This window comes from Astatotilapia calliptera, chromosome 6 (genome assembly GCF_900246225.1).
Source record: "Astatotilapia calliptera chromosome 6, fAstCal1.2, whole genome shotgun sequence".
Classification (NCBI taxonomy): Eukaryota; Metazoa; Chordata; class Actinopteri; order Cichliformes; family Cichlidae; genus Astatotilapia; species Astatotilapia calliptera.
The window spans coordinates 22876520-22900728 of record NC_039307.1 but is presented as its reverse complement, the minus strand read 5'-3'; the positions used below and the strand labels follow the sequence as shown (position 1 = coordinate 22900728).

The following is a 24209-nucleotide window of genomic DNA, read 5'->3' as shown; positions in this document are numbered from 1 at the left end:
GAAGAGATAAACCAACCTTGCCCATCGGCCACTGGGTTCACCAGCACGCTTATTCATGGTGCTAACTTAGCACGCTAGCCCTCACCGAACACGCTGTACTTTGCGACTTTTCTGGTGGTAAACTTTCCCCTGGCGTAGCTTCAATGTTTTTCTGGGCCCATAACCTGTTAGCAGAGACGGGTCTTCCAGCGGAATCTGCATGAATATTGAAGATACTTATATTGTCTAGACGGAGGAATAATCACACGTGGGGCATCGGCTTTTCACCGGAACAACACTTAGTTTTTATTATTGAACTCTCGCGTGCACTCTGCAGCATAACAGGAAGCATCCTTTCAAAATAAAATCACAACAGATGACAACGAGGGCATACCTATTAACTAGCTCAACAGTGAGTATAATGTTGTGTCTCACTTAATTAGGTCAGTTTGTTCATACCTCGTTTTGACAGCTGTATTTTACCTCCAGGTCAGCTGGATACACTTATGCATTTGGAAATGCTTCCTTGACCTTGAGTAGTACATTCTTACTACTTACGGGCTCTTCTTTGCTCTTTTGTATTTCTGGCATGATTTTATGATTGAGGGAGGGCGAACTGAAACCATTTTTTAAATACTGAGCCTGTTCATAATATCAGCTGATATGAATATATAAAAATAAGAAAATCGTATTTTACGTTCTGACTCCTCCTTTTTCCTTGCAACTGTCCTCTAGTCCTCCACATTGTCTCACTGACTCTGGCTAAATAAAATCATGAATAAACTATTAAAAAAGACAAGTGTATCCGGAGGACTCTTGAAATCTGTGTTTGTAAAATCCTGCTTTGTGCTTTGCCAGTGCTGCGTGTTGCATTATTCACTTGAGGTTGTCTAATGTTAATAACAAATCAGTTATTTGATGTGTTGCCACGCAGACATCAGCGTCACAATTCTAATGCCCAGTAAGTGTTTTGTTTTTCTCCTGCTGTGTATGACTGCAATTACCTCAAAAAGCGCCTCGAGCAATCTTGCTTTTATGAGCTCTTCAGTGACGTGGGTTGTTTGATGTTTCCATATTCACTTGTTTTCAATATGTATTTATTGAAAGGCTGCACTCTGCTGGGTTTTATAATAGAGGCTGTGGGCCATTTTAAGCTGTACACACTGTGAAAAGACCAAAAGAAGGTCAGAAAGTCTGTTTCCTCTCAGCAAGAACTCATTACCTAGAGGCCACCTCTTCTGGGCCACTCCCTCTTTAAAATGTCAGTGTTCGAAATTGTTGTAAACACGCCCTTACTCCCATACTAAAAAGGTCAGGAGCTATTTAGTAACAGCTGATAGTATCATTAGCTGTAACCTAAACTTTCACCCTCTTTTTGCTTTGAATAATTCAGGCATCAGTTATTTAGTAGGGGGCGGCAGTGGGGGGGGGGGGGGGGGGTATGGATGTGTCTTCTTGTCAAGTGTCTGATCTCTGTGTGAAGTTTGATCAATGAAAAGCAAATCACGTCAGAATAGGCCGGAAGTCTGACCCTGTGAGAATGAGTAAACTTTTAGTACACAAAGTAAGTTTTTATTAACAAATGCAACGTTTGGGTTTAATAACAGTTTGACCTTAATCATTGCGATGTACCAAGGTAAAATTAAAACAATTGCTGTTTTAATCTACTGTCATGAAGAAGCTCAGAGACAGAAAATAGATCTTTTATAGAGGTGTTCATAAATTAGTCCTACATCCAAAAAAGATTGGATTTCACCTTAATCTGAAACAAGAAATACTCACAAAAATGAGTACAGCCGTCACATTTTTGTAAATATTTTGTTGTATCTTTTCATGGGACAACATTAAAGATATGACACTTTAATACAATGTAAAGTAGTCAGTGTACAGCTTGTATAACAGTGTAAATTCACTGCCCCCTCTAAATAACTCAACATACAGCCATCATTGCCTAAACCAAAGTGAGTACACTCCTAGGTGAAAACGTCCAATTTGTGCCCGATTAGCCATTTTCGATTCTAGTGTCATGTGACTCGTTAGTATTACAAGGTCTGAGGTGCAAATGGGGAGAAGGTGTGTTGTATTTGGTGTAATTGCTCTCACACTCTCTCATATTGGTCACTGGAAGTTTAACACAGCACATCATGGCAAAGAATTCTCAGAGGATCTGAAATTTTTTTTACTCTACATAAAGATGGTCTAGGCTTTAAGAAGATTGCCAACACCCTGAAACTGAGCTGCAGTACAGTAGTCAACACCATAACGCAGGTTAACAGGACAGGTTCCACTCAGAACAAACCTCACCATAGTTAATCAAAGAAGTTGAGTGCACATGCTCAGCGTCATATCCAGAGGTTGTCTTTTAAAAATAGATGTAGGGGTGCTGCAAGCATTGCTGAAAAGGTTGAAGGTGTGGAGGGTCGGCCTGTCAGTGCTCAGACCATGCGCCACACTACATCAAACTGGTCTGCATGGCTGTCATCCTAGAAGGAAGCCTCTTCTAAAGATAATGCACAAGAAATCCTGCAAACAGTTTGCTGAAGAGAAGCAGACTAAGGACATGGATTACCTGTGGCCTGATGAGACCAGGGCAAACTTATTTGGTTCAGATGGTGTTATGGGTGTGTGGCAGGTGAGGAGTACAAAGACAAGCATTTCTTGTCTATAGTCAAGCATGGTAGAGGGATGCCATTGTTTGGGGCTGCATGATTGCTGCTGGCACTGGGGAGCTACAGTTAATTGAGGGAACCATGAATGCCAACATGTACGGTGACATACTGAAGCAGAGCACAACCCCCTCCCTTCAGAAACTGGGTCGCAGGACAGTATTCCAACATGATAACAACCTCAAACACACCTCTAAAAAGACCAGTGCCTTGCTAAATAAACTGAGGGTAAAGGTACTTGACTGGCCAAGCATGTCTCCAGACTTAAACCCTATTGAGCATCTGTCGGGCATCCTCAAATGGAAGGTGAAGGAGGGCAAGGTCTCTAACATCCACCGGCTCCATGATATCATCATGGAGGAGTGGAAGAGGATTCCAGTGGCACCCTGTGAAGCTCCAGTGAACTCAATTTCCAACAGATGTAAGGCAGTGTTGGAAAAATAATGGTTGCCACACAAAATGTTGACACTTTGGGCACAGTTTGGACATTTTCACCTAGGGGTGTACTCACTTTTGTTGCTAGCAGTTTAGACATTAATGGCTGTATGTTGAGTTATTTTGAGGTGACACGAAATTTACACTGTTATACAAGCTGTACACTGACTACTTTACATTGTGTCAAAGTGTCATATCTTCAAAGTTGCCCCATGAAAAGATATAACAAAATATTTACAATAATGTGAGGAGTGTACTCACTTTTGTGAGATACTGTATGTAGCACCCTAAAGAGACTATATTCGACACTTACTGGTTTTACTGAGCTTTATTCTCTACAAACAGATTCTGTACATGAACCACTAAGTCAGGCTAACCTATTGGGCTCTCACATTGGCTAAACCTCTTACATAATACAGACAAACCCATAAAATCCTGACACCACGAGCTTTGCTTTGGATGAAACAGTTATTAAGGATTTAACAGTATCACCCTCAGGCTGATTTAAAGCTTCAGACAGATCTAATGCTACAGCAACATTTTTTATGTTTTACAATGAAATTTATTTGATTTCTCCTGGAGTTATGACCAAAATTTTAGCAAAAAAAAGGAAAAAAATATACTTGTTTTAACATTTATTGTCACGTTTGACCAAGAATACTCCAACATCTTTAAGCAGATAAGCTTTCATCAACACAGTTCATCGAAATGCTGGATCTTCATGTTCCACCAGTGGTAAGCGTCCACCAGCGATGCTCCACCAATAGAAAGAACCTTCAAAACCTGGATGCAGGATACCAAAAGGGTGTCAACATGATATCCAAAATATTTATTACATTTAAACCAAATGTACATAAGCAACATACAATACCATCAACCACAGATAATACAAATGCATTTCTAGGGACAAACAAAATTTGAAAAGTAAAAACAAACAAAAACTGTAAAATCTCAATCGTCATTTAAACCAGTGTGATTAGCAGTCTGTAATTTATGAATGTAGAACATTTCCTTGTCTTTCAGATTCGTTGTCTGTCACTTTTTCCATATGAAATTAGGAATGTGATAAATTCCAAAGGCTTGTAATGTGGATGTGATGGTACTGCGGAAGTGCAAGTAGCCAATAACAGTTATACCAAATAGCAACCCAGTTATTTATTAAATTAGTTGTTTATTTGCCTTTGAATTATGTGATTTAGCTTAAAGAGGTCCATGACTTCAACCAAAAACAATGTGTGTTTCTAATAACAGACACAGACAGAACAGAATAAAGTATCAATTTCTCATTAAAAATCTGTGTGCTTGTTTAATTGTGCAGACTAAAATGTGAAAACTACGATCAGAGAGTTTATATGTTTGTTTGATTTGTTGAACGATGGCAGACGCATGTGGAGAACTCTCTCTGCCTCACCGGTCACATGTCCTTTGAGCACGTCGCGCGTCTGTGGCGCATCTTTGTAGAGACCTCTGGCAGCAGCAGACTGAGCGAAACAGATCGGATCGAGCACACCTGAGGAATGGAAAACACAACCAGAGGTCTGACCAACCAGTTCGTGCAGCCTCCGTGGCGCGTCGCGCTGTGGTCGGTGGCTTACAGCACAGTACTGGCCGTGGCGGTCTTCGGGAACCTGATAGTGATTTGGATTATTCTGGCGCACAAGCGGATGAGGACTGTCACCAACTATTTCCTGCTGAACTTGGCTTTCTCTGACGTTTCCATGGCCGCTTTCAACACGCTCATCAACTTCATCTACGCGGCTCACGGAGAGTGGTACTTCGGCCAGGTGTACTGCAGGTTCCACAACTTCTTTCCAGTCACCGCCGTGTTTGCCAGCATCTACTCCATGACCGCGATCGCCATCGACAGGTACGGCCGTGTTATTATTAAGCTGGAGAGACGCAAGAGCCCTTTCAGTGACCTCTTTTTACGAACACTTTTTTTTTCAGTTTGGTTAGATTAGTTAGATTATTCCCCCCCGCTGTATATAAGTTGCAGCTGAACAGTGGTGTTCAGTGTTATTTTATTTACTGTTTCGTTTATTTTTTTTTGTCTGAATTTGGTCTGAAAATACTTATTTTAAAATTGTTACAGTTTTATTTTTTCCCATCTTTAATCTGACTTTAAAAATAAACTACAGCTGATGAATTACACGCTTTAAATGCCTGAAAATGGGTCTTTGGGTCTAATGAGGTCTTGGGTAAATCATAGTATTCTGCCACAGTAACGGCCATTTCAGGGTTTGCATCCCACCTACCATGGAGAAACTCACACTTGTGGGCATCAACTGATAGCTGAGCTCACTCACTCACTAAGTTGTGGGCTCTCGGTTGTAGGTACATGGCGATCATCCACCCTATGAAGCCTCGTCTGCCTGCTAAAGCCACTCTGGGGGTCATTGTCTGTATCTGGAGCTTGGCTGTGGTTCTGGCCTTCCCGCTCTGCTACTTTTCCACCATCCGAACTCTGCCCCAAAGGACCGTCTGCTACGTGGCCTGGCCCCGCATGGCCGAAGACTCCTTCATGTGAGATCACACTGACACCCTCCTCTGTTTTTCTCTGAAAACTTAACCATCCTTATCAATTCAGATTTGAGCTGTCTTGTTTCTCTTAGCTTGCTATCACTCCCACTAAAGCTGCTTTGGTCAAGCAACGTCAGACAGCTTCCTTTAAAAGCTTGGCATCTGCTTCATTATTTGCACAGGTATCATATCATAGTTACAGTTCTGGTCTACATACTGCCCTTAGTGGTGATGGGCATCACCTATACCATTGTGGGGGTGACACTATGGGGAGGTGAGATCCCTGGAGATTCATCTGATAACTACCAAGGACAGCTACAGGCCAAAAGGAAGGTAATCACTGTGCTCATCCAATGCATTCATCCTCTGCCTTAACGATTTACTTTTGATTAATAGTGTAAAATGTTTATGGGGAAAAACAAACTTGAATTTAACATAACTTGTAAATGGCTGTAATAAAAACACAGTTTTGCGTGAAGGAAAAAATATCACATTTTACAGAAAAGACAAATGTTAGGTCTTCTACGTTTACTGTAGCTAACCAAGAAAAATGGCAAAGTTATTTCTCCTATTTGAGAATATGTGTATATATATATATATATATATATATATTAAAAAAAACACTTACCTAAACCAGAGTGGAAAACTACCAGCTCTGTGACTGAAATGCAACATGCAAAGTCTTTCCATCTTAAATTTGATACAACAAGTAATGAAATGTTGAAATGCTTTAAGTTAATACTGTGTTAAAACATCCCCGGAGAAGCAATGATATGCTAGTGCACAACAACTATAAGAGTGCAGATGTTTGATAACACATCTGCAGGTTTAAAGGAAATCCTAACACAATGAACAATCAAACGAAATATATAAAAAAATAAATACGAGCATGTCTGCTGACTGCCTCCAGCTTTGATCAGTAAAATGTGACGCAGCAGAGGTTCAGCTTTTATCTGAAAACCATATACAGGACAAATGCACCGGCACAAGCTATCTCTTTATTGCCGGGCACTAATGTTGACCTTTGCAAACACAACACGTCGAAACAGCCTGATCACACAGAAGTAAAGAAACTGGCCACATCCTGATAGCAGAGGATGGGATCCGGAGGCAATCGATTCACTCCTCAGCCAGACGGCACAGTGTACTTTCCAGCAGCTACTGTGAGCGCTGGGTTGAGCAGGGATTAAGGTCATTGCAGATGTCATGACGAGCGTCTATCAAGATGGGCCTGGGATTAAAGTCAGTTCATTGATAAATGCTCCATGTAGGATTATTCAAAGAGGGACCCTAAGGGTCAGACACTGGAAGTATTCATTGATTAAGGGTGTTTTGGATGGAATTAAAAGGAATAAATCTGTGGTTTTGTTTGTCTTTGACCCAACAACAGTTTCCCAGCTTGATTTTAATGATCTCATATATGGTTTTAGCCATATTTGGCACTTTTTTCCTGCAAACTGGGGACAGAAAACAAAACAACCACATACTTCTATAAAGTTAAAAAAAAAAGTCTGTTGCTTGCAGGAGTCTTTTAAGAATATTTCATGGCACTGCATCAGATAAGAAAGCATGCTGTTGCAGATGCACTTCTGCTCATGAATCACTGCCTGCTTCTTTTTAACCCCCCACAGCTTTGCATTGTGCTGTAACTTGCTGATGCGTTCTGCGGTGCTCTCTCTTCCATCCTACCTGAAACCTCCTGGGTACTGGTGCGTCATCCCTGACCTTTCCCTCTCCTCATGACAGCCATCCTGGACTCAATGAATCGAAATTATAATTACAGAGAGATAAAAATGGTCAATAAACTCATTATTTCCTACGCTGTGCATTGAGCTACCACGGTGCCAGACATTGCATGCTTAAGTAGCATTTAGAGAAATGTTTGCACTCATAATTTGATATTTCTCCTGCTAAGAATGATGTTTAGGATGCAGGTATGGATAGTATGGAAGTTTGAATACGGAATAATTGCTCAGTGTGACAAAGTTGAATTAATCTAAAGTAGCAAAAATGTAGCTTTTGAATATGAAGATTTGCTGGATACGGTTTAAACTATATGTAGTGTGAAAGGTATAAAGTATAGTGACAAATCAATCATCCAACAGCGTTTCTCTGTATCTATCAGCTCAGATTCAGTTTTACATCCTCCACTTTTTTGTTTAGCTCAGTTTCAGCCCAGTGAGCAGCCAATAGGTAATTACAAACTCAACATCAGATTTTTATTCAGATATTCTGTGGTCTGACAACTCAGATGTAGATTTTTTTTGTTTCACTGTCTAGTGAGGAAGACAAATAAAGCAGCTTACTTCTTTCTTTAGTCTTTATTTTCATTCTCATTAGAGCCATTCAGGGGTAAAAGACAAGACATACACAAACAAGGCAGGAGGTCATACACACACCAGAACGAAAACAAAGAAAACAAATTACCCACATCCATTTGAGTTTCTGCTGCACGCTTACATCTTTAGAGTTATACAACTTAAATGGTCTCAATCTCTTCCCCAAGGCGTTCCCAAGCTACAGAGCTTACATAAAAAAAACACATTCAGCACTAGTGGAATTCCTCCTAATCAAAACCTCACTGACTGATACCAATTGGAACCATTTGGTATTAATAATAATAATAACTGGTAATTTTCCAGTTGAAGGGCTTGTGTCAGTGTTCTATCATTTATGCAAAGACTATTGTTAAAAAGATTCGATGTCTTGGTTTCCTTCAGCACATCAGATATTCTCAGCTCCAGTTTTCATGCATCTATCCTTCACTGCACTGGTACATCCCCATATATAATAAAATCCTGTGCAATCAAATATTTGCTTTAGATTTGCCAGACCACCGTGATTTAAAGACACCTTTACTGTACCTTTAAGAAACTAAAGCTGGAAAGAATAATTTATTCCTGTTTCTACTCATGGTTCGGATTATGATATATAGTCATTTGTACATATTTTTTTAAAACATTTTTTTGTAGTTTTTTTGTGATGCTACCAGCCTGCTGCAAAACTTCTGATCATTTCTTCCCATGTTGTATTGTCTCAGATGCCACATCTGAGTTTATCTCATAATTCCCCAGACAAGGATTTTGTGTTATTATGTTATACCAGCACATTTTCTCGCAGTTACTTATGTTACATTTGCCATTTTGCACACTGAAGAAGGCTGTCTGTCAAAAATCACTGTGCTGTAAAACAGACCCGTTTGCAGCACTTTGACAGCAGGAAAATCACGTGTCACTCCTGACACTAATGAAGGCTCTGTTCTTTTCAAGTGCCCCAGCGAGACATGACAGTGTGGCAGCGAGCCAGCATGCAAAATACCAGCACCCAAAAATAGAAGCAGCTGAACGGAATTAAGCCATCATTCATTTTATTACTGGTGCCTCTCCTTTTCCGCTTTCCTGTGAAATGTCAGAATGTCTTCTGGGGGCGGGGGCCCGCCTACTGATTTGCCCTCCTGCTGATGGCTTGTGTCCTGCAGGTGGTGAAGATGATGATTATTGTAGTGGTTACCTTCGCCCTCTGCTGGCTGCCGTATCATGTCTACTTCATCGCGACGGGTCTCAACAAGCGTCTGAGCAAGTGGAAGTACATCCAGCAGGTTTACCTGTCAGTGCTGTGGCTTGCAATGAGCTCCACCATGTACAATCCCATCATCTACTGCTGCCTCAATAGCAGGTGAGTCCAAGTCAGTCATCACCTCACCAACACTAATCAGAGCATAACTGCATGTCAGCGTTTCGTTGGCTGCAGGTTTCGAGCTGGTTTCAAGCAGGTTTTCCGCTGGTGTCCTTTTGTCCGGGTGTCGAGCTACGATGAGCTGGAGCTCCAAAGCACAAGACTTCGACCGTGTCACCAGAGCAGCGTGTGCACCAGCATCCTGAGCAAAGACAAGAGCACTCGTGGAAACAGGTCAAAACCCAACTCTGAGCTGAATAATAAAGATAGTTAGGGTATTTTTGATCCAATGAGCGCACTCCAGCTAAACGTGAATTATTTATTTGTGGATTATTTATTTCATTTACATTATTTTGAACTGATTGCTTCATTTTTTTTTCCTGTGGATTTTTTTTTTTTCACTCACAAACTCAAAGCAAGGCTGGACTGGGACAAAAAATCGGCCCGGGCATTTTGACTAGAGACCGGGCCACCAGGATAAAGATTGAAAATGTGACGTCATTCAGGGGTAAAACCGCAAAGGATTCTGGGAACTTGTGGCAAGAGGTACTAGCGCACGCAGGCTTTCAATTGAACTCAGTTACACAGCGATAAAAAGAAACACAAAAAATGTCAAGAAGCTGTTGTATTATTAACTGCAATAGCCGGTCGCATGACAGCCACGGGAAGCCGACGGGTAAAGAGATCGTTTTTTTTTTAATCGGATTACGTTGTTGAAGAGAAATTTTTTAAGCCATGTTTCCGAAGTAAGAGCAGACGGATGGTCTGGATATGCCGAATATAACGTCCCAGAACACTCCAGCTCACATGTTAGTCTGCTCCAAGCATTCCCACAAAGGTCAGAGTTTTGTAGTAGTTAATGCGTCATTTTTATAACATAATTGGTGATATAGGTTACAAGCAAGTCTGGCTCTGAACAGAAATTGTCGCGCTATGCTCCTTTGTTTATTGTGCATAAATAGTAAATTGTCCTGACACAATATTGCGCTTCGCTTCTGTTATTACCATGGTACATTGACAAAAACATATACTTTTATTCACAGGATAAAACAGTTGTTTTGTATCACTAATTGTCCAGTACGATTACAACATACAATATTATTGTCACTGCTACATTTCTGTGATGCTACCAGAGATTATTTCCACTACTAATTAATTACCGTTGAGCTCAAAGGTTATATTAATAAACGGTTAACGAATGTGTATTTATGACGACGATTTGTGAGACTGGTAAACTTACCTTTGTTCGTACGATGGTCTTTACTTTCTACACGGTGCATTTCAAGGTCCTGTACCCATCCGTCGGCAAACTGTACCTGGGCTTGTTGCAGTGACCTGAAGTTACTAAACTTCATGAGTGTATGCACTCACTCCAAGAACCGTATAATTATAAATCTGAGCGTGGTGAAAGTTGGGCAGCACGCTGACATCTTTTGTCCACTCTGTGTGCTCGTAAGGGTCTGACCCTTTCACTCCTTTGATTTTTCCTCGTATCTTTTCTTTGTCTTTTCGTCAAGTCTGTCTTTGTACGGACCGGCATTGTTCTCCTTGTTTTGTACATTCCTTTTTTGTGCGGCAAAGAAAAAAAAGAAGGTATTGGAACCGGAGAATGAACGTTTTGCGGTGCTGCAAATGCTTGCATTTGATGCGGTACTTGGATTGTTTTGCCACGAGTTCCCGGCATGCAATGCGTGAAAGCCACGTGATTGCTAAACAAGGGGGAGGGTCCATCCGGCCTCCTCGGCTGTAATTGGTCCAGCCCAAAGTCGATCATGACCAACTGGCCAATCCAACACCTTTCATTATATATACCCTTCCTATATATATATATATAAAAAAATCTATCGGCCCATTAAAAACAAAAAATCACCAGCGGCCCACCGGGCAAGTGCCCGGTATGCCCGATGGCCAGTCCAGCTATGACTCAAAGTCTGTTAGTTGCCCCTCGTACAAGAAAAGAGACCAGGGGGGAAGATAGCTTTTCAGTCTGTGGCACCAAGGGTCTCTGAAACAGTTTAACACTCTGGCTTTGTTTAGCAGACTCTGTGAGGTCTTTTTAAAAAGAAAAAAAAAAACAACAAAATTGAAAAACATTTTTATTTAATCAGGCCTTCTGATGAATTTTTTTTATGTGTGTTTTTATTTATTTTGATTCTGTTTTAAAATGCTTCTCTTGTAATTAATTTTGTTTAATTGTTGTACATCGATTTGTGAATTTAATGCCTGTGAAAAGTGCTCTACAAATAATCTTTACTTACTTATTATGAAGGATTAAAATTGCGCGCAGAACGAGAAGAATGACAGCCTCTATGCTGGTGGTTAAAAACAAACCAACAAAAAGAAAAACAGGTATGTAGTTGTAAAGCCCTGGCTGTTGATTTGGGCCATTTATTGTGCCTGACAGCTGACAAAGGAAGCGATGGTGCATTAATCCTGAACACACATACATCATAGACATATATTTTTTTGATGAAGACTCTTGTGGATTATTCTAATTTTAGAATAAATATAACTATGAAATGTTTTGCTTTACTATTACTGCCTTCCAGTCATTAAAATGTTTAATAGTTTCATTTTTTTTTATTATGACATGTTTCTGAATATATTTTTGTTAATAAAATGTCAAAACTTCATATTTTTCGTTGCTTTGTCTACATGAATGTTGTGGGCGTATGTGTATAAATTGAATTATGTGATCATGTGAGAAATTACAAATGTGGTGTTTTTTTTTTTTCTTTCCTTTTTTGGGGGGTGGGGGAAGGCACTAAATCACACCATACAACTGTGACTACATTTAATTTCTCATAAATGCATAACAAAGAATTTTAAATATTTCCATTACTGAGTACCCAGAGGTAAAAAGTGAGAACTTTTTATAAAAGGTCTAAAAAAAATTCATTTTCTCTTGTTGGTTTTGATTACATTAACACATTTGACATCATTGTAGATCTCAGTGGCTCTGATCAACTTCAGCATCAAAAGTAATGTTGCTTTACTGACTTTAATGTCTTTAAATCAGTTTTAGTGACACTGTTTTTGGAGGTGTTCAGATGTTACCTGTGTTTCATGTTTGTACATGTTAATTCACAAGTGCTTGCTGATGTAGTTGCAGGAAGCATGTGCCGTGTGAACTGTGTGGTTTTTCTGTATATAGGTGTTCTAACAGTATGTAGGTATTAATGTAAGTAATTTGTTAATAATAATAATATGTATTATAATATTTAAATATTTTGCTGCTGACTCACACATGAATACAAAAAAAAGACATATTTAGCCTTTACAGTGTGAATGTTTGTTTGTGTGTGTCATTAATGTGAAGTCTAATGATGAGTGTTACATTTAGACAGTAATTATTGTCCGGCTACTGGGTGAGTGACGTATTATGGTGTTTAATTTGGGGAAGTAGGACTTAATGTGTATATTTGTAAAAACAAAACAAAAAAAATCGTTAATTGTAGGTAAAATGTTTGTGTGATCACATTAAATTTGTTATAAAGCCTTTTGATTTTTGCATGTTGTTTATTTGATAGGGAAACAGAAGGAATCCTTGAGGCGTGGTGTCTTTACAAGCAGTTTGAGAGGGAGAGCATTGCTGACTGTAACGACTAAAAAAAGCATTCTAAAACTTGTGAGCTAGTAATTTACAGATATATACACACTGAAGGAAGTTGTAAACAATATTCAACTTAGAAAATGTTCACTGACAAAAATGTAAAAATGGATGAATTCACAGATTAATTAAAGAAAGAGAGAAAACTGATACCTAAGATTCTAAATTCTATTTTTTGGTTCAAAGATTCAGTTCATCCGTCAGACTCACAGGTTATTTACATGTGACAACCCAGCATGGTCTACACCAATTTTCTGAACCTAAAAACTAAATTTCTCAATTATTTGGATTTTCTATGTGCCACTCTGCTTTGTTTTTAGTCCTCTCATGACAGCCCATTAAAAAAATCCTGGAAACACTCCTGCTGTGAGGAGTTAAAGCTCCACAATACTCAGTCTCAATTTAGCCTGGAACAGCTGCAAGTAATTCCCATCTCTCATTTGTTTTCATTCTTTTAAAGTACACAAGTACAAGAAATAATAAACACATGCATAAATAATATATGTGAACTGGGTCTGTAATTCATAACATATGACAAGCAGAAAAGAATATTTGATAATATTTTGGCAGCCTACTTTAAAACTTTATTTGATAGATACTACAATCTGCCAAATAAAGTGCCAACAAATTGTAAAATGAATAAACAAAGCAGTACTGTAGATGATAACACTCAGGAAACTGTTCTTACTAAGCAGTTAAAGAAAACAAAGATGAGGCCGCAAGCACTGATACAAGCCACAGGGTGGAGACAGCAGCTGGAGGAGACCTGAAGACATGGAAACAAAGCAGAGAGGGGGATTACTGTAAAATCTTTTTTTTAGTTACTAAAACACGAACATGATACATTTCCAGATGGTAAAACCTCTGAGATTCAGAAAATGTTGAAATTTATAATTTATTTGAGATACATATGCATTTTTAAGTAGCTGGACATACGAAATGTTTTCATGTGCTTTAAATGGTAAACATTTATAGCTTTAACACCACACTGCAGTTCCAAGATCAAAATTTGTGAAATTAATATGAAAAATATTTCACTTTAATTGAGAGAATATGAATCTTACCGTGAAAACATGTAACAGTTGTGTGAGCTGTTCAGTCCTGAGTGGTTTAAAACAATCTCAAGGTATTTGTCATCATCCGATGTAGTTTTTGTTTTCACTCGTTGCACAGTGAAAACTTCTGCTGGAGATAAGAGTATTTCATCCTGTTCTTGACCGCACACATAGTCTTTCAGGTTGACAAAGAAGCAAGAAGTGAGATTTAAAATAGTATTCTCATTGACATCTTCAAGACTCTTTAGCTCTTCATAGTTTGAATAAGCTAAAGTGAAACTTGGAAATCTCACTGTGGAGCCTTTCTGTGGTTTGTTTTTACCATCTCGAAAAACATAAAAGTTCTTGCACTCCTTTGGCTTCAGCAGCCTCATGGAGTCCATCAGCAGGAAATGAAGAGACTTGAATTGGAATCGGTTTTTATAGATGCTAACATTTCCACCCATTGTCTCTATTGCTTTGTTCAGTGTTAGTATGAAAGGCTGGTCTCCTTTAAGATAGACTGAAAGTGCAGCAGTATGCTCTTTTCTTCCTCCAGGGATCTGCTTTGAACACTCGTTACTTTTATTCCACGCTTTCTGAAATCCTTCACTGTTGCTTAGTTCTTTTTTTAACACGTCTGACTCGATGAACTTCTTCATGGCCTCTTCACGACATCCTTTGTACTGGTCATCTACAACATCTGTGGTCTTTTGGACATCCAGTAATCTTGTATCCTTTGCGGCCACCTTTAATTGAGGTGTATCACATTTAAAAAGACATTTTTAAATGTATAATTTTTCTAACCTTCGAATATTTTTTTTAAACACAATTCTTACTTTATAGCAGACAAGCATGAAAATTATTGCAGCAAGAAGCACTTTTCTTCTGCACCCCATTTTTGTTCTCTTCTTCTTCTGAAAGAAAGCACTGCAGGATCAAATGTGGACAGAAAAAAATTCTTTAACACTTTACACAATCCAGAAACAAGTTTAAAATTTTAAATGTTGGAAAGATTGAAAAGCACATACCTGAAGCAAGAAGAGTAAACTTGTGTTAGCAACTCACAAAAAGGCTGTATTGTACTGTACTGTACTGCAGGGAACACAGGGTGTGGAGTAAAGAATCAAGATGTCATACAATAGAACTTCTTAGTCTTTCCTGTGGAAGGAAGTAAAAAGGCACTGGGGGACCAGTTGTCCAGTTATTTATCCTGAGTAAGCTACCCAGTTCCTCTAAGCTTGTTCAGGTTTGTTGTAAACTGCTTTACAGACCAAGTAATGGTTGCATAGTTTTGCCCCTTTAAACCAGCAATAATTTATTTGTGTTCTAACATAATTTCAGTACAGCTGATTGGGCCAGATACCTCAGTAATTCTTCTGTGCAGCCTTTATCCAAAGTAAACAGGAGACTCCAGCAGCCCTAGTTGGACATCTTAAAGTTACAGTGTGATGTTCTGAGCTCACAGTACTGTTGTCCACACTGAGCAGTAACTTAACACATTAACCTCACTACATGCTTTTGCTTTGTATCATGATCTACCCACTTATAAACATTTCACTGTGACATGTCAGCAATCAGCATGGAAGAAATGTAACAATACTTTTCTTAACATAAACTTATAAAGTACTAGTGAAGTAATCACTTGATACTCTTCATATGATATAGCTGGTAAATTAAGCACTAAACTAAACACTTTTTAGTGCACACATACCTGATGACTTTCCACTGTATGTAGAATTGTTTTCTCCACTGTTCTCTGGTGCTTGTTAAGAGTAAATTCCTGCTGAGCAAGATCATGTTCTGTTTCCTACTTTCCACTCACGCCCTCCCTTGCTTTGTAGTAAAACATGCATGCTAAAACTTGGGTTTGCAGAGCACTCTGACAGGATTTTGTATTGCAAAACTGTTCAGTTTGAGTAAGAGGAAGGAGGGAGTGCTGTGGATTCAAGCAGTACCAGGCGTAGAGATTAGATAGTTTCATATATTTCGCATATATTTCGACATGAATGTCCATGGAAGGACTTGTTTTCCAGCACATCCCACAGATGCTCAACTGTGGTGTTGACTAAAAAAATGAGTTTGAGTCAACACCTCAAACTCATTATTGTGAACCTCAAACCATTCCTGGACCATTTTTAGTTTGTAGCAAGATGCATTACTCTGCTGAAATTAGTGTCAGATTACTTTATTAATCCCTAAGGAAATTATGTGGTTACAGTTGCTCCAAGACAACAACAGTAACAGACTGAACTAAATTAAATAATACAATATATTACAAAGTTTACAAAATATAAGAAATAGCTCTAATATATACAAAAAGCTCCAATTATCAATATCCAGAATATTACAGAGGTGAAATATAAATGATTGGAATTTTACTCTAAACTGTAAAACATGTTATTTGTTATTTTCACTGTCGAGGATGTGCAAAAGGGTGTAACTACTGCAGTGTTTACAGTGCATTTGATGGAGGAGTTGTACAGAGAGATGGCCATAGATAGGAATGATTTCCTGTGTCATTCAGTTGTGCCTTTCTGTAATCTCAGTGTCACACTGAACGTGCTGCTGTGACTAGCAAGCATGTCATGGAGTGGGTGGAAGGTTTTGTCCAGCATTTTCATTATCTTGGACAACATCCTGCTCTTAGACACTACCCTAAGAGATTCCAGCTCCATCTCCACAACATTACTGGCCTTGCTGATCAGTTTATTGAGTCTGTTGGAATCTGCATCCCTCAAGCTGCTGCCCCAGCATGCAACAGCATAGAGGATGGCACTGGCCACAGCAGACCCATAGAAAGTCCTGAGCATTGTCTGACAGATGTTAAAAGACCTAAGCCGCCTAAGAAAATAGAGATGACTCTGGCCCTTCCTGTAAAGTGCAGATGTGTTTTAACCCAGTCCAGTTTATTATCTATGCATACGCCAAGGTTTTTACAGTCCTACAAACGTCCACATCGACTCCCTGGACTGAAACAGGGGTCACAGGTAACCTGGTCTTCCTAAAGTCCACAATCAGTTCTTTGGTCTTTGTCAAATTGAGCTGCAGATGATTCTGCTTGCACCATGTGACAAAAGAGTCAACCACACTCTATTACTGCATCTCATCACCCTCACTGATGCATCCAACCACCGCAGAGTCATCAGTAAACCTCTGAAGATGGCAGGTCTTTGTGCATTGGCTCAAATCTGTGGTGTAGAGGATGAAGAAGAAAAGGGAGAGGACGGTCCATTGTGGTATAGAGACCATAGCTGTTCCCATCAAAGTACATGATCTGCAGGAGTAGGGGGTACATGTCAAAGTAACACCCACATGAATGGCAGGACCGATGGTTTCCAGCAAAACACTGCAATACACGCAGTTAGGAGAGAGACAACTTTTTTTAAAGTTTGATTTTGTACATTACCACAATGAATTTTAAATTAAAAAACTTAGATCAAGTTGAAGTGCAGACTTTCAGCTTCAATTCAGTGGGGTGAATAAAAAGATTGCATAAAAATGTGAGGAACTAAAGAATTTTAAAGTAATTGGACAAATTAAAAACTGTAATTAAAATGTTTATTTCTAATACTTAGTTGAAAACCCATTGTTGGAAATGATAGCGGAAGTCTTGAAATTATGGACATCACCAATGCTCGACTGTGTTAAGATCAGCTGACTGATTTGGATCTTCAAAAATATTCCACTTCTTTTCTTGAATAAACTCCTGGGTTGCTTTGGCTATATGTTTTGGGTCATTGTCCATCTGTATTATGAAACACCGACCAACCAATTTAACTGCATTTAGCTGGATTTGACCAGACAGCTTGTCTCTGAACACCTCCTCCTCCTGCTTCTGTCCTGTGTCACATTGTCAATAAACACTAGTGTCCCAGTGCGGCTGGCAGCCATGCACGCCCAAGCTATCACACTGCCTCTGCTGTGTTTTATAGATGATGTGGTATGCTTTGGATCATGAGTTGTTCCACACCTTCTCCACACTTTTTTCTTGCCATCCTTCTAATAGATGTTGATTTTTTTTCTTTTATTATTACTATTATTTTTTAGCAAAGTCCAAACTGTCTTTCTATTTTTGAGGCTTATGAGTGGCTTGCACCTTGCGGTGAACCCTTTATTTACTTTCATGCAGTCTTCGTTTTATGGTAGACTTGGATATCGATATGGCTACCTCCTGGAGAGTGTTGTTTACTTGGTTGGCTGTTGTGAAGGGGTTTCTCGTCACCATAGAAATTATAATAAACTTTGATTTTTTCTGTTTTCACAGCTTAAGGATGACTTGTTTCATCTGCATTGAGAACTCTTTTGACAACATGTTGTCCGTTCACAGCAAAATCATCCAAATACAAGCACCACACCTCAAATTGACTCCATGTCGTTTATCTGTTTAATTGATAAAGGCAATGAAGGAACTGCCCACACCTGCCCATGAAACAGCCTTTGAGTCATTGTCCAATTGCTTTTGGTCCCTTTAAAAATGTTAAGTAGGACAGTAGGACAAATATATGTGTGTATATATATATACACACAAATATATATATCTATATATATCTATATCTATATCTATATCTATATCTATCTATATATCTATATATATCTATATCTATATATCTATATCTATATCTATATATATATATATATATATCTATATCTATATATATATCTATATATATATATATATATATATATATATATATATATATATATATATATATATATATATATATATATATATATATATATATATTTATTACTAGTTATGCCACACATTTGTGACGACTGGCAGTGAGTCTTTCACGTAACTGTGGATTAATTTTAGCCCACTCTCTTTCTTTAGTTTGAATTCAGCCACATTGCTGGGTTTATATGATTTCTTGATTCCACGTGACTGAGTGGCTGTCCTCGTCCTCAGTTTTCCAAAACATGTGAATCACAGTTAAAAGATGATTTTGGCAGATGGGAGGAAATTATGTAAGACAAAAATAATAAATACCTTTATATTACGTATGAAATGCTGTAATATAGTTCAAATCAAGACTTTTATTTTGTTAAAACGCAGTTTTAATCCAGGAAGTGTAAATCCTGTGCTGTTGGTGTTTACGGTACCGACAGTACTTAATATTAAGGGCTTTTGTATGTATAAACACTTCAGACTTTAAAAAACGAACTGTGAAGGTCAGAAAAACTGCTGTTTTCTGGCTGCCAACAGCTGTCTACGGTCTTGTAACCGGAAACAGTCTCAATTCCGGTTCCCGACGCGCCAAAAACGAAAAACAAGACGTGATGTTCCGCACGTCTGTTTACATCTGTAGTAACCACTCATCTTGACCGAGTGACGAGAGACTAGGTGGACATAAACACAACGGTAAAACAATTTAATTAACTCCTTAAACCTTAGTGACCTTTAGCATTATCTCACTTCAAAGTTAATGCGAGCTAACTTACAGTTACATTAGCTCTGTTTCACTGTTGTTCACTTAGACTGTCTAAGTGAACAGTCTGTGCCTGTGGACAAATAGGTAGTACAGTAGATAGATTACAGTGGCTGAAGAAGTATTTACGAGTACTTTACAAGTACTCATACTTGGAAAAGACAACATTACATGTAAAAAAGAACAAAAAACTTGACATTTCAGAAACAGATTTTTGACTTTTTAGAGTAAAATGACTCACATATCATGCAGATGTGCAGCAGGATATAATTGTTATTACTATATAATATATTTGCCCATTTTTACATACTGCAAAGGCTCAGCTGCCAGATTTGAAGAAAAGTACACAAGCTGGTCACAGTTAGATCTGAAACACATCCCATTTGGATGTCATGAATATTATAATAAATATAAAAAAGCTATTTTATGTTTTTTCCGCGGACACACACCCTTTCACTTGGGAGCTGTCCATGTGGATGCAATCTGAGTGTTCCAGGTCTTTATTGAATTGATAATCAGATAAAAGCAGCGCAAAAAAGGTCAGAGCCTGATAACAGCTAAAAAATATAAAAAATAGAAGGCACACAGTGGCAGAAGGTGTCTAATCTGACTTTGTCTTATGTCTTCGACAGATGTTTTTTTGAGGATGTTTTAAATTGTAATCGATCTGGAAAATACTGAGCAGAGAGAACGAGTCAAAACTGATACTCATGTTTTCAAATTTGTACTTCAGTACAGTAACTGAATATGTGGGCTGTGTCTCATCTTTACTTACTGTTACTGTTACTTACTTGGCTGCTGTACTTGGCAGGTTTGAGATGTGGTTAATGCAATCACTTTGTCACTTGTCCTATTCCTGTGGGAGACACAGAAATCCCATTGGGGCTGCATGAGGACGGGCATAAAGGACATAAAACTTAAGCAAATCACACTACCTGCTGTGGCGACGCCTTGTAGCTTGTCAGCTTTTATATACCCAGCATGGAGTTGCCAGTTTATAAGTTCACAGGTTATAGGTTACAGTATTCTTAAACTGTATCTAATCAATATGCCATATGTAGTTTTTATTTCAGGTTGAAGAATGACAGGATAACTAAAGATCATTGAGTGAAACTGTCCTTGAGTGAGAATAACAGAGAATTTGCTAATTGGAGGTTAATACGGACTTGAAGATGAGTAAGTGGGGGGATCGACTGAAGAAAGTTGAGGAGCTCGCTCAGTCGTTCCAGAAAAATCCTCTGACGACACCTTACAAGCCTCGACTGTGGCCCTGCCAGCCTTCGTCTGTTTGGAAACTCTTCCCTCGTCAATCCATGGCTATCAGCTTTGCTCAGAGCTGCAAAGAGGTACACAAGACCTTCTACTTTAATGTTTCCATACTGTATGTGGAGGGAAAGTTGCTGAATTTTGTGCCTTTCATTCTCAAGGCTGTGCATGTTTTTGCACTTGAAAAAGAAAAGGAGTCCATGGGTCAAAGGATTTACCTGGTTACCAGTTACAGTGAGCTGTGGTTTTACTACAGGTAATATTAATATATATCAGTTACTACTCGCTTCAGATGCAGCTCCTTTTGTGTTCAGTAACAAAATTGATGTTCAGCTGTTGATTCTGGTTATTTTTCCAGGACTTACACACAGTCTTTGATGCACTGTTATGAGGTGATACCAGAGGGAGCTGTCTGTAAGCTCTACTTGGACTTGGAGTTCCACAAACCTTCAAACAAAGGATCTGATGGGAAAACTATGGTGTCTTTGCTTATCCAGGTGGGGTCCATTTTTCTGTTTTACTACTTCCTGTTCAAAGGAGTTTAATAAAGCAGCTTGATTCACACACTTTTAGACATAAATTATGAATGGATTTAGATAGACTGTAGTATTTTCATAGTGAGCCTTGAAATGACTGCTGTTGTTGTCAACTGGAAATATATACAAATAAACCTGATTTGAAATTCTTGAAGTAGTAGTTTATTTTACCGCTAATAATGAAATGTAATAATGAAAATGAACCTGTGAAAAGAAATGGTTATAACTTGCTTCTGGACCCTGACGTCTGACTAGTGAGAAACATTTATACAGCACAAAGTCCACAAAAGGTGGGGCCCTGCGTATAATGTGAATAAAAACAGAATGCAAAGATTTGCAAATCTCTTTGACCCACATTTTATTCACAGTTAAGCACAGAAAAACTATGAAGTGCCTAAACTAAGAAAATGTATAATTTTAAGAAAAATAATAGCTCATTTTGTATTTGATGGCAACATGTCTTAAAAAAGTGGGGCAAGGCATCCCGTCTTTTTTTAAACAACAGTCTGCAAATGCCTGGGAACTGAAAAGACTAGCTGCTGGACTTCTGGGAGATAAATTTTGTCCCATTGAAAAAGGTCTGGACTGCACCTAGACTCTTCTACTATGAAGCCATGCTGCTTTAATAGATGCAGTATGTGATTTAGCATCATTCAGCATCCATCTAATTCAAACTGAGCTCATGTTTTCCATGAAATAGTAAAAGTTCTTGTCTAAACATTTGATATGTTTACCCCTCTCTGCTTTGTGTGGTGACAGTACGTCTGTGACAAGTTATTGGAAGTTTATGGGATTGAATGCTCTGCGAAAAATGTCCTCAATCTGGACTCCAGCACTGAGGAGAAATTCAGCAGACATCTCATCTTCTGTCTTCAACAAGCAGCTTTCAAAGACAACATTCATGTTGGTATGTTCAGCCCTACATGGAAAACATCAGCCTGTTAATACCTGCTTAATAGTCATATATTCCATCTGATTGGGATTTTGTAGGGAGGTTCATTCATGCAATTCTTCAGCCTGTCCTGAACAAACCCAAAAATGGAAGCCACCTTGATAATGGAGTGGAAACACGGTTTGTTCTCCCAGACCTGTAAAAACTGCATGTTTTTATTTCTATGTGCTCAGTGTTTAAGGTTAAAATTTTGCACTTATTCGCCCTGAGTAGAACTCAAGCAGCAAGTCCAGAGATGAAGAGGCGTAAAGAAGAAGGGAGAGACCTCAGCTTCCTCCAGGTGAAAAGCAAAGATGGTCGAGACTCTCTCTTTGTGGATCTTGGTGAGGGAAATCAGATTTTTAAAAATTATTATGTCCTTTTTTTATGTGTAAAGATATGCATTTACACAATTTCCCTTCACGTACCGTGGCTTTTTATTTCAACACATAGGTGTCTATACAAAGAACAGAAATTTCCGCCTGTACAAGTCGTCTAAAGCGGGGAAGAATGCTGCGTTCACTGTGGCAGAAGATAACCAGTGTATTGCCAAACCTGAGAAGGGAACTTCTTTGGAGGAAAGCATTTTCTTGGCCTCCTTAGTGTGTAACGTGAGGTACATTGGGCACAAACAGCTCAGAGTCCTGTGTGCTGTGATCTTTTTTTAAAAAGGGCCACACATAATCTCTCCTCCCGTGTATCAGCTTCACAGGTCAGAGGATTCTTACATGGGATGTCCCAGAATCAAGTGAGCCCAAAGTCTCCCCATCTAAGTCCCAACAAGGGTCGGATTCAGACTCAGGTAATGCTGAACCGAGACCAGAGTTTTTCTTAATCTTCTGCATATACATATGTGAAGTATTCCTGCATGTAGTCAGTTTATGGCATAAATGTTATTGTTGGTTTCACCTCAAAAACCTCAGTGTGAAATGATTTGATTCGTGAAACTTTTTCCCATATATTACCAACAGGTGCACTTTCTGGCTTCCTGTCATCCCCTCACCAAGAAGTGGACAACTTTGTATTAACGGTGGTTAGAAAGGATGGGATACAAGGAAGTAAGTATTATGCAGTGAAAACATTTGCTCGTGAAACATTTCAGTCTGTAGAGTTCATCTGCCCTAAAATTGTGGTTTTCTGACGTGACATCCAGCCGAGTGAAACATTTAGATATTACCGTTTTTTTTTTTTTCTTCCTGAAAAGAAAAGTGTGGCAGTTCACATCGATCGTCCTACCTGACGTTTATGATCTCATAAATTTTGACAGGCTTAAGACGATGGAACTACTTTGCCGCAGAGCAACTTCTCGTTTATGACATCGCCAAATACCGCTGGTGTGAAAATGTGGGGCGGTTTCACAAAAGCAACAACATCATGTGAGTGCAGTTTGTTTCCTTCATCTTCTGAAGATGGTCGAGTGTTCTTACGCTTTCTGATTTGGCTCTGTCACCCTCTGCAGGATCGTTGTGGATCTGAAAGAGGATGTGTGGTACCAGAAGTGCCACGATCCTGAATGCAGGAACTTCAGGTCCTCGAGTATGTCACGATCCGAAAGAGCTGCCATACTGACTTGTAGTTGAAATAATTCAAGGAAACATGATCTGACTGTGAGGTAACATCATGTCCCTGTTACAGGTTACCCACTGCCACAAGAGATCTGTATCAGCTACGTCTTGACGCTGGTTAGTTAATTTATTTTAACAGTGTTTTAGCTTTAACATGCATCAGTCGGTAATCACGTCTTCTGTTTCTTACAGGATGAGGAGGACCAGGTGTACCTCATGGACGATGCTGGCAACATTGAAAGCAGCCAGGAACATAAACCCATGGGCCCACAGAGCACAACTCACACAGAGGAGGAGAAATCTGATGTGTGGGGAGATGAACGGGATGATCAGGACTATTTGGAGAGTCTAGACGATTTTGAAGAGAAGAGTGAAGAGATCTCAGACCAGCTCCTGCTCAGTTGTATGGCTGATTTTGATTCCCAGTAGAGCATGAGATTTGTGTTCTTTTGCAGTATTGCATTAAAGACGCTGGCAGCACTTTAAACGTTGCGAAAACATGTAATAAATACTTTATTACATGTGCCGTGGAGACACCCCTGGTTTGTACATAGCTGCAG

At 39.0% G+C, this 24209-nt stretch overlaps 3 protein-coding genes across 5 annotated transcripts; 2 read left to right on the top strand and 1 right to left on the bottom strand.

Annotated features, from left to right (window-relative positions):
* Nucleotides 1–4496: 4496 nt before the first annotated feature.
* Nucleotides 4497–9628, top strand: tacr3l (tachykinin receptor 3-like). Its single transcript, XM_026171150.1, has 5 exons — nucleotides 4497–4947; nucleotides 5415–5603; nucleotides 5783–5933; nucleotides 9079–9275; nucleotides 9351–9628. Exons 1-5 carry the CDS (start codon nucleotides 4598–4600, stop codon nucleotides 9547–9549), a joined length of 1086 nt encoding a protein of 361 aa, XP_026026935.1. The 5' UTR covers nucleotides 4497–4597; the 3' UTR covers nucleotides 9550–9628.
* Nucleotides 9629–12774: 3146 nt separating this feature from the next.
* On the bottom strand, nucleotides 12775–15755 carry LOC113023302 (ecto-ADP-ribosyltransferase 4-like). Of its 3 annotated transcripts, none has more exons than XM_026169326.1 (5): nucleotides 15634–15755; nucleotides 14951–15080; nucleotides 14759–14849; nucleotides 13950–14668; nucleotides 12775–13651 (listed from the first exon to the last, which is right to left on the bottom strand). In XM_026169326.1, exons 3-5 carry the CDS (start codon nucleotides 14816–14818, stop codon nucleotides 13573–13575), a joined length of 858 nt encoding a protein of 285 aa, XP_026025111.1. In that variant the 5' UTR covers nucleotides 14819–14849; nucleotides 14951–15080; nucleotides 15634–15755; the 3' UTR covers nucleotides 12775–13572. The 3 variants fall into 3 exon arrangements, with proteins under 3 accessions (XP_026025111.1, XP_026025113.1, XP_026025112.1); XM_026169328.1 differs by having other exon boundaries at nucleotides 14951–15014; nucleotides 15634–15687; XM_026169327.1 differs by lacking the exon at nucleotides 15634–15755 and having other exon boundaries at nucleotides 14759–14836; nucleotides 14951–15533.
* Nucleotides 15756–19084: 3329 nt separating this feature from the next.
* primpol (primase and polymerase (DNA-directed)) lies at nucleotides 19085–24175 on the top strand. The gene is made up of 14 exons (XM_026171148.1): nucleotides 19085–19284; nucleotides 20413–20697; nucleotides 20779–20873; nucleotides 20976–21114; nucleotides 21913–22060; nucleotides 22144–22225; nucleotides 22319–22428; nucleotides 22538–22700; nucleotides 22789–22886; nucleotides 23056–23142; nucleotides 23352–23460; nucleotides 23544–23620; nucleotides 23720–23766; nucleotides 23842–24175. Exons 2-14 carry the CDS (start codon nucleotides 20524–20526, stop codon nucleotides 24076–24078), a joined length of 1566 nt encoding a protein of 521 aa, XP_026026933.1. The 5' UTR covers nucleotides 19085–19284; nucleotides 20413–20523; the 3' UTR covers nucleotides 24079–24175.
* Nucleotides 24176–24209: the final 34 nt, after the last annotated feature.

Bases quoted from the DNA above. Each gene is read 5' to 3' on its own strand.
- tacr3l (XM_026171150.1), top strand. From the start codon at position 4,598: ATGGAAAACACAACCAGAGGTCTGACCAACCAGTTCGTGCAGCCTCCG. The intron at 4,948-5,414 runs GTACGGCCGTGT...TCTCGGTTGTAG, and splicing joins ACCGCGATCGCCATCGACAG to GTACATGGCGATCATCCACC. The intron at 5,934-9,078 runs GTAATCACTGTG...TGTGTCCTGCAG, and splicing joins AGCTACAGGCCAAAAGGAAG to GTGGTGAAGATGATGATTAT.
- primpol (XM_026171148.1), top strand. From the start codon at position 20,524: ATGAGTAAGTGGGGGGATCGACTGAAGAAAGTTGAGGAGCTCGCTCAG. The intron at 22,887-23,055 runs GTAATGCTGAAC...TATTACCAACAG, and splicing joins AGGGTCGGATTCAGACTCAG to GTGCACTTTCTGGCTTCCTG. The intron at 23,143-23,351 runs GTAAGTATTATG...AAATTTTGACAG, and splicing joins AAAGGATGGGATACAAGGAA to GCTTAAGACGATGGAACTAC.
- LOC113023302 (XM_026169326.1), bottom strand. From the start codon at position 14,818: ATGGGGTGCAGAAGAAAAGTGCTTCTTGCTGCAATAATTTTCATGCTT. The intron at 14,669-14,758 runs GTAAGAATTGTG...CCTCAATTAAAG, and splicing joins TCATGCTTGTCTGCTATAAA to GTGGCCGCAAAGGATACAAG. The intron at 13,652-13,949 runs GTAAGATTCATA...CCATGTCTTCAG, and splicing joins AACTGTTACATGTTTTCACG to GTCTCCTCCAGCTGCTGTCT.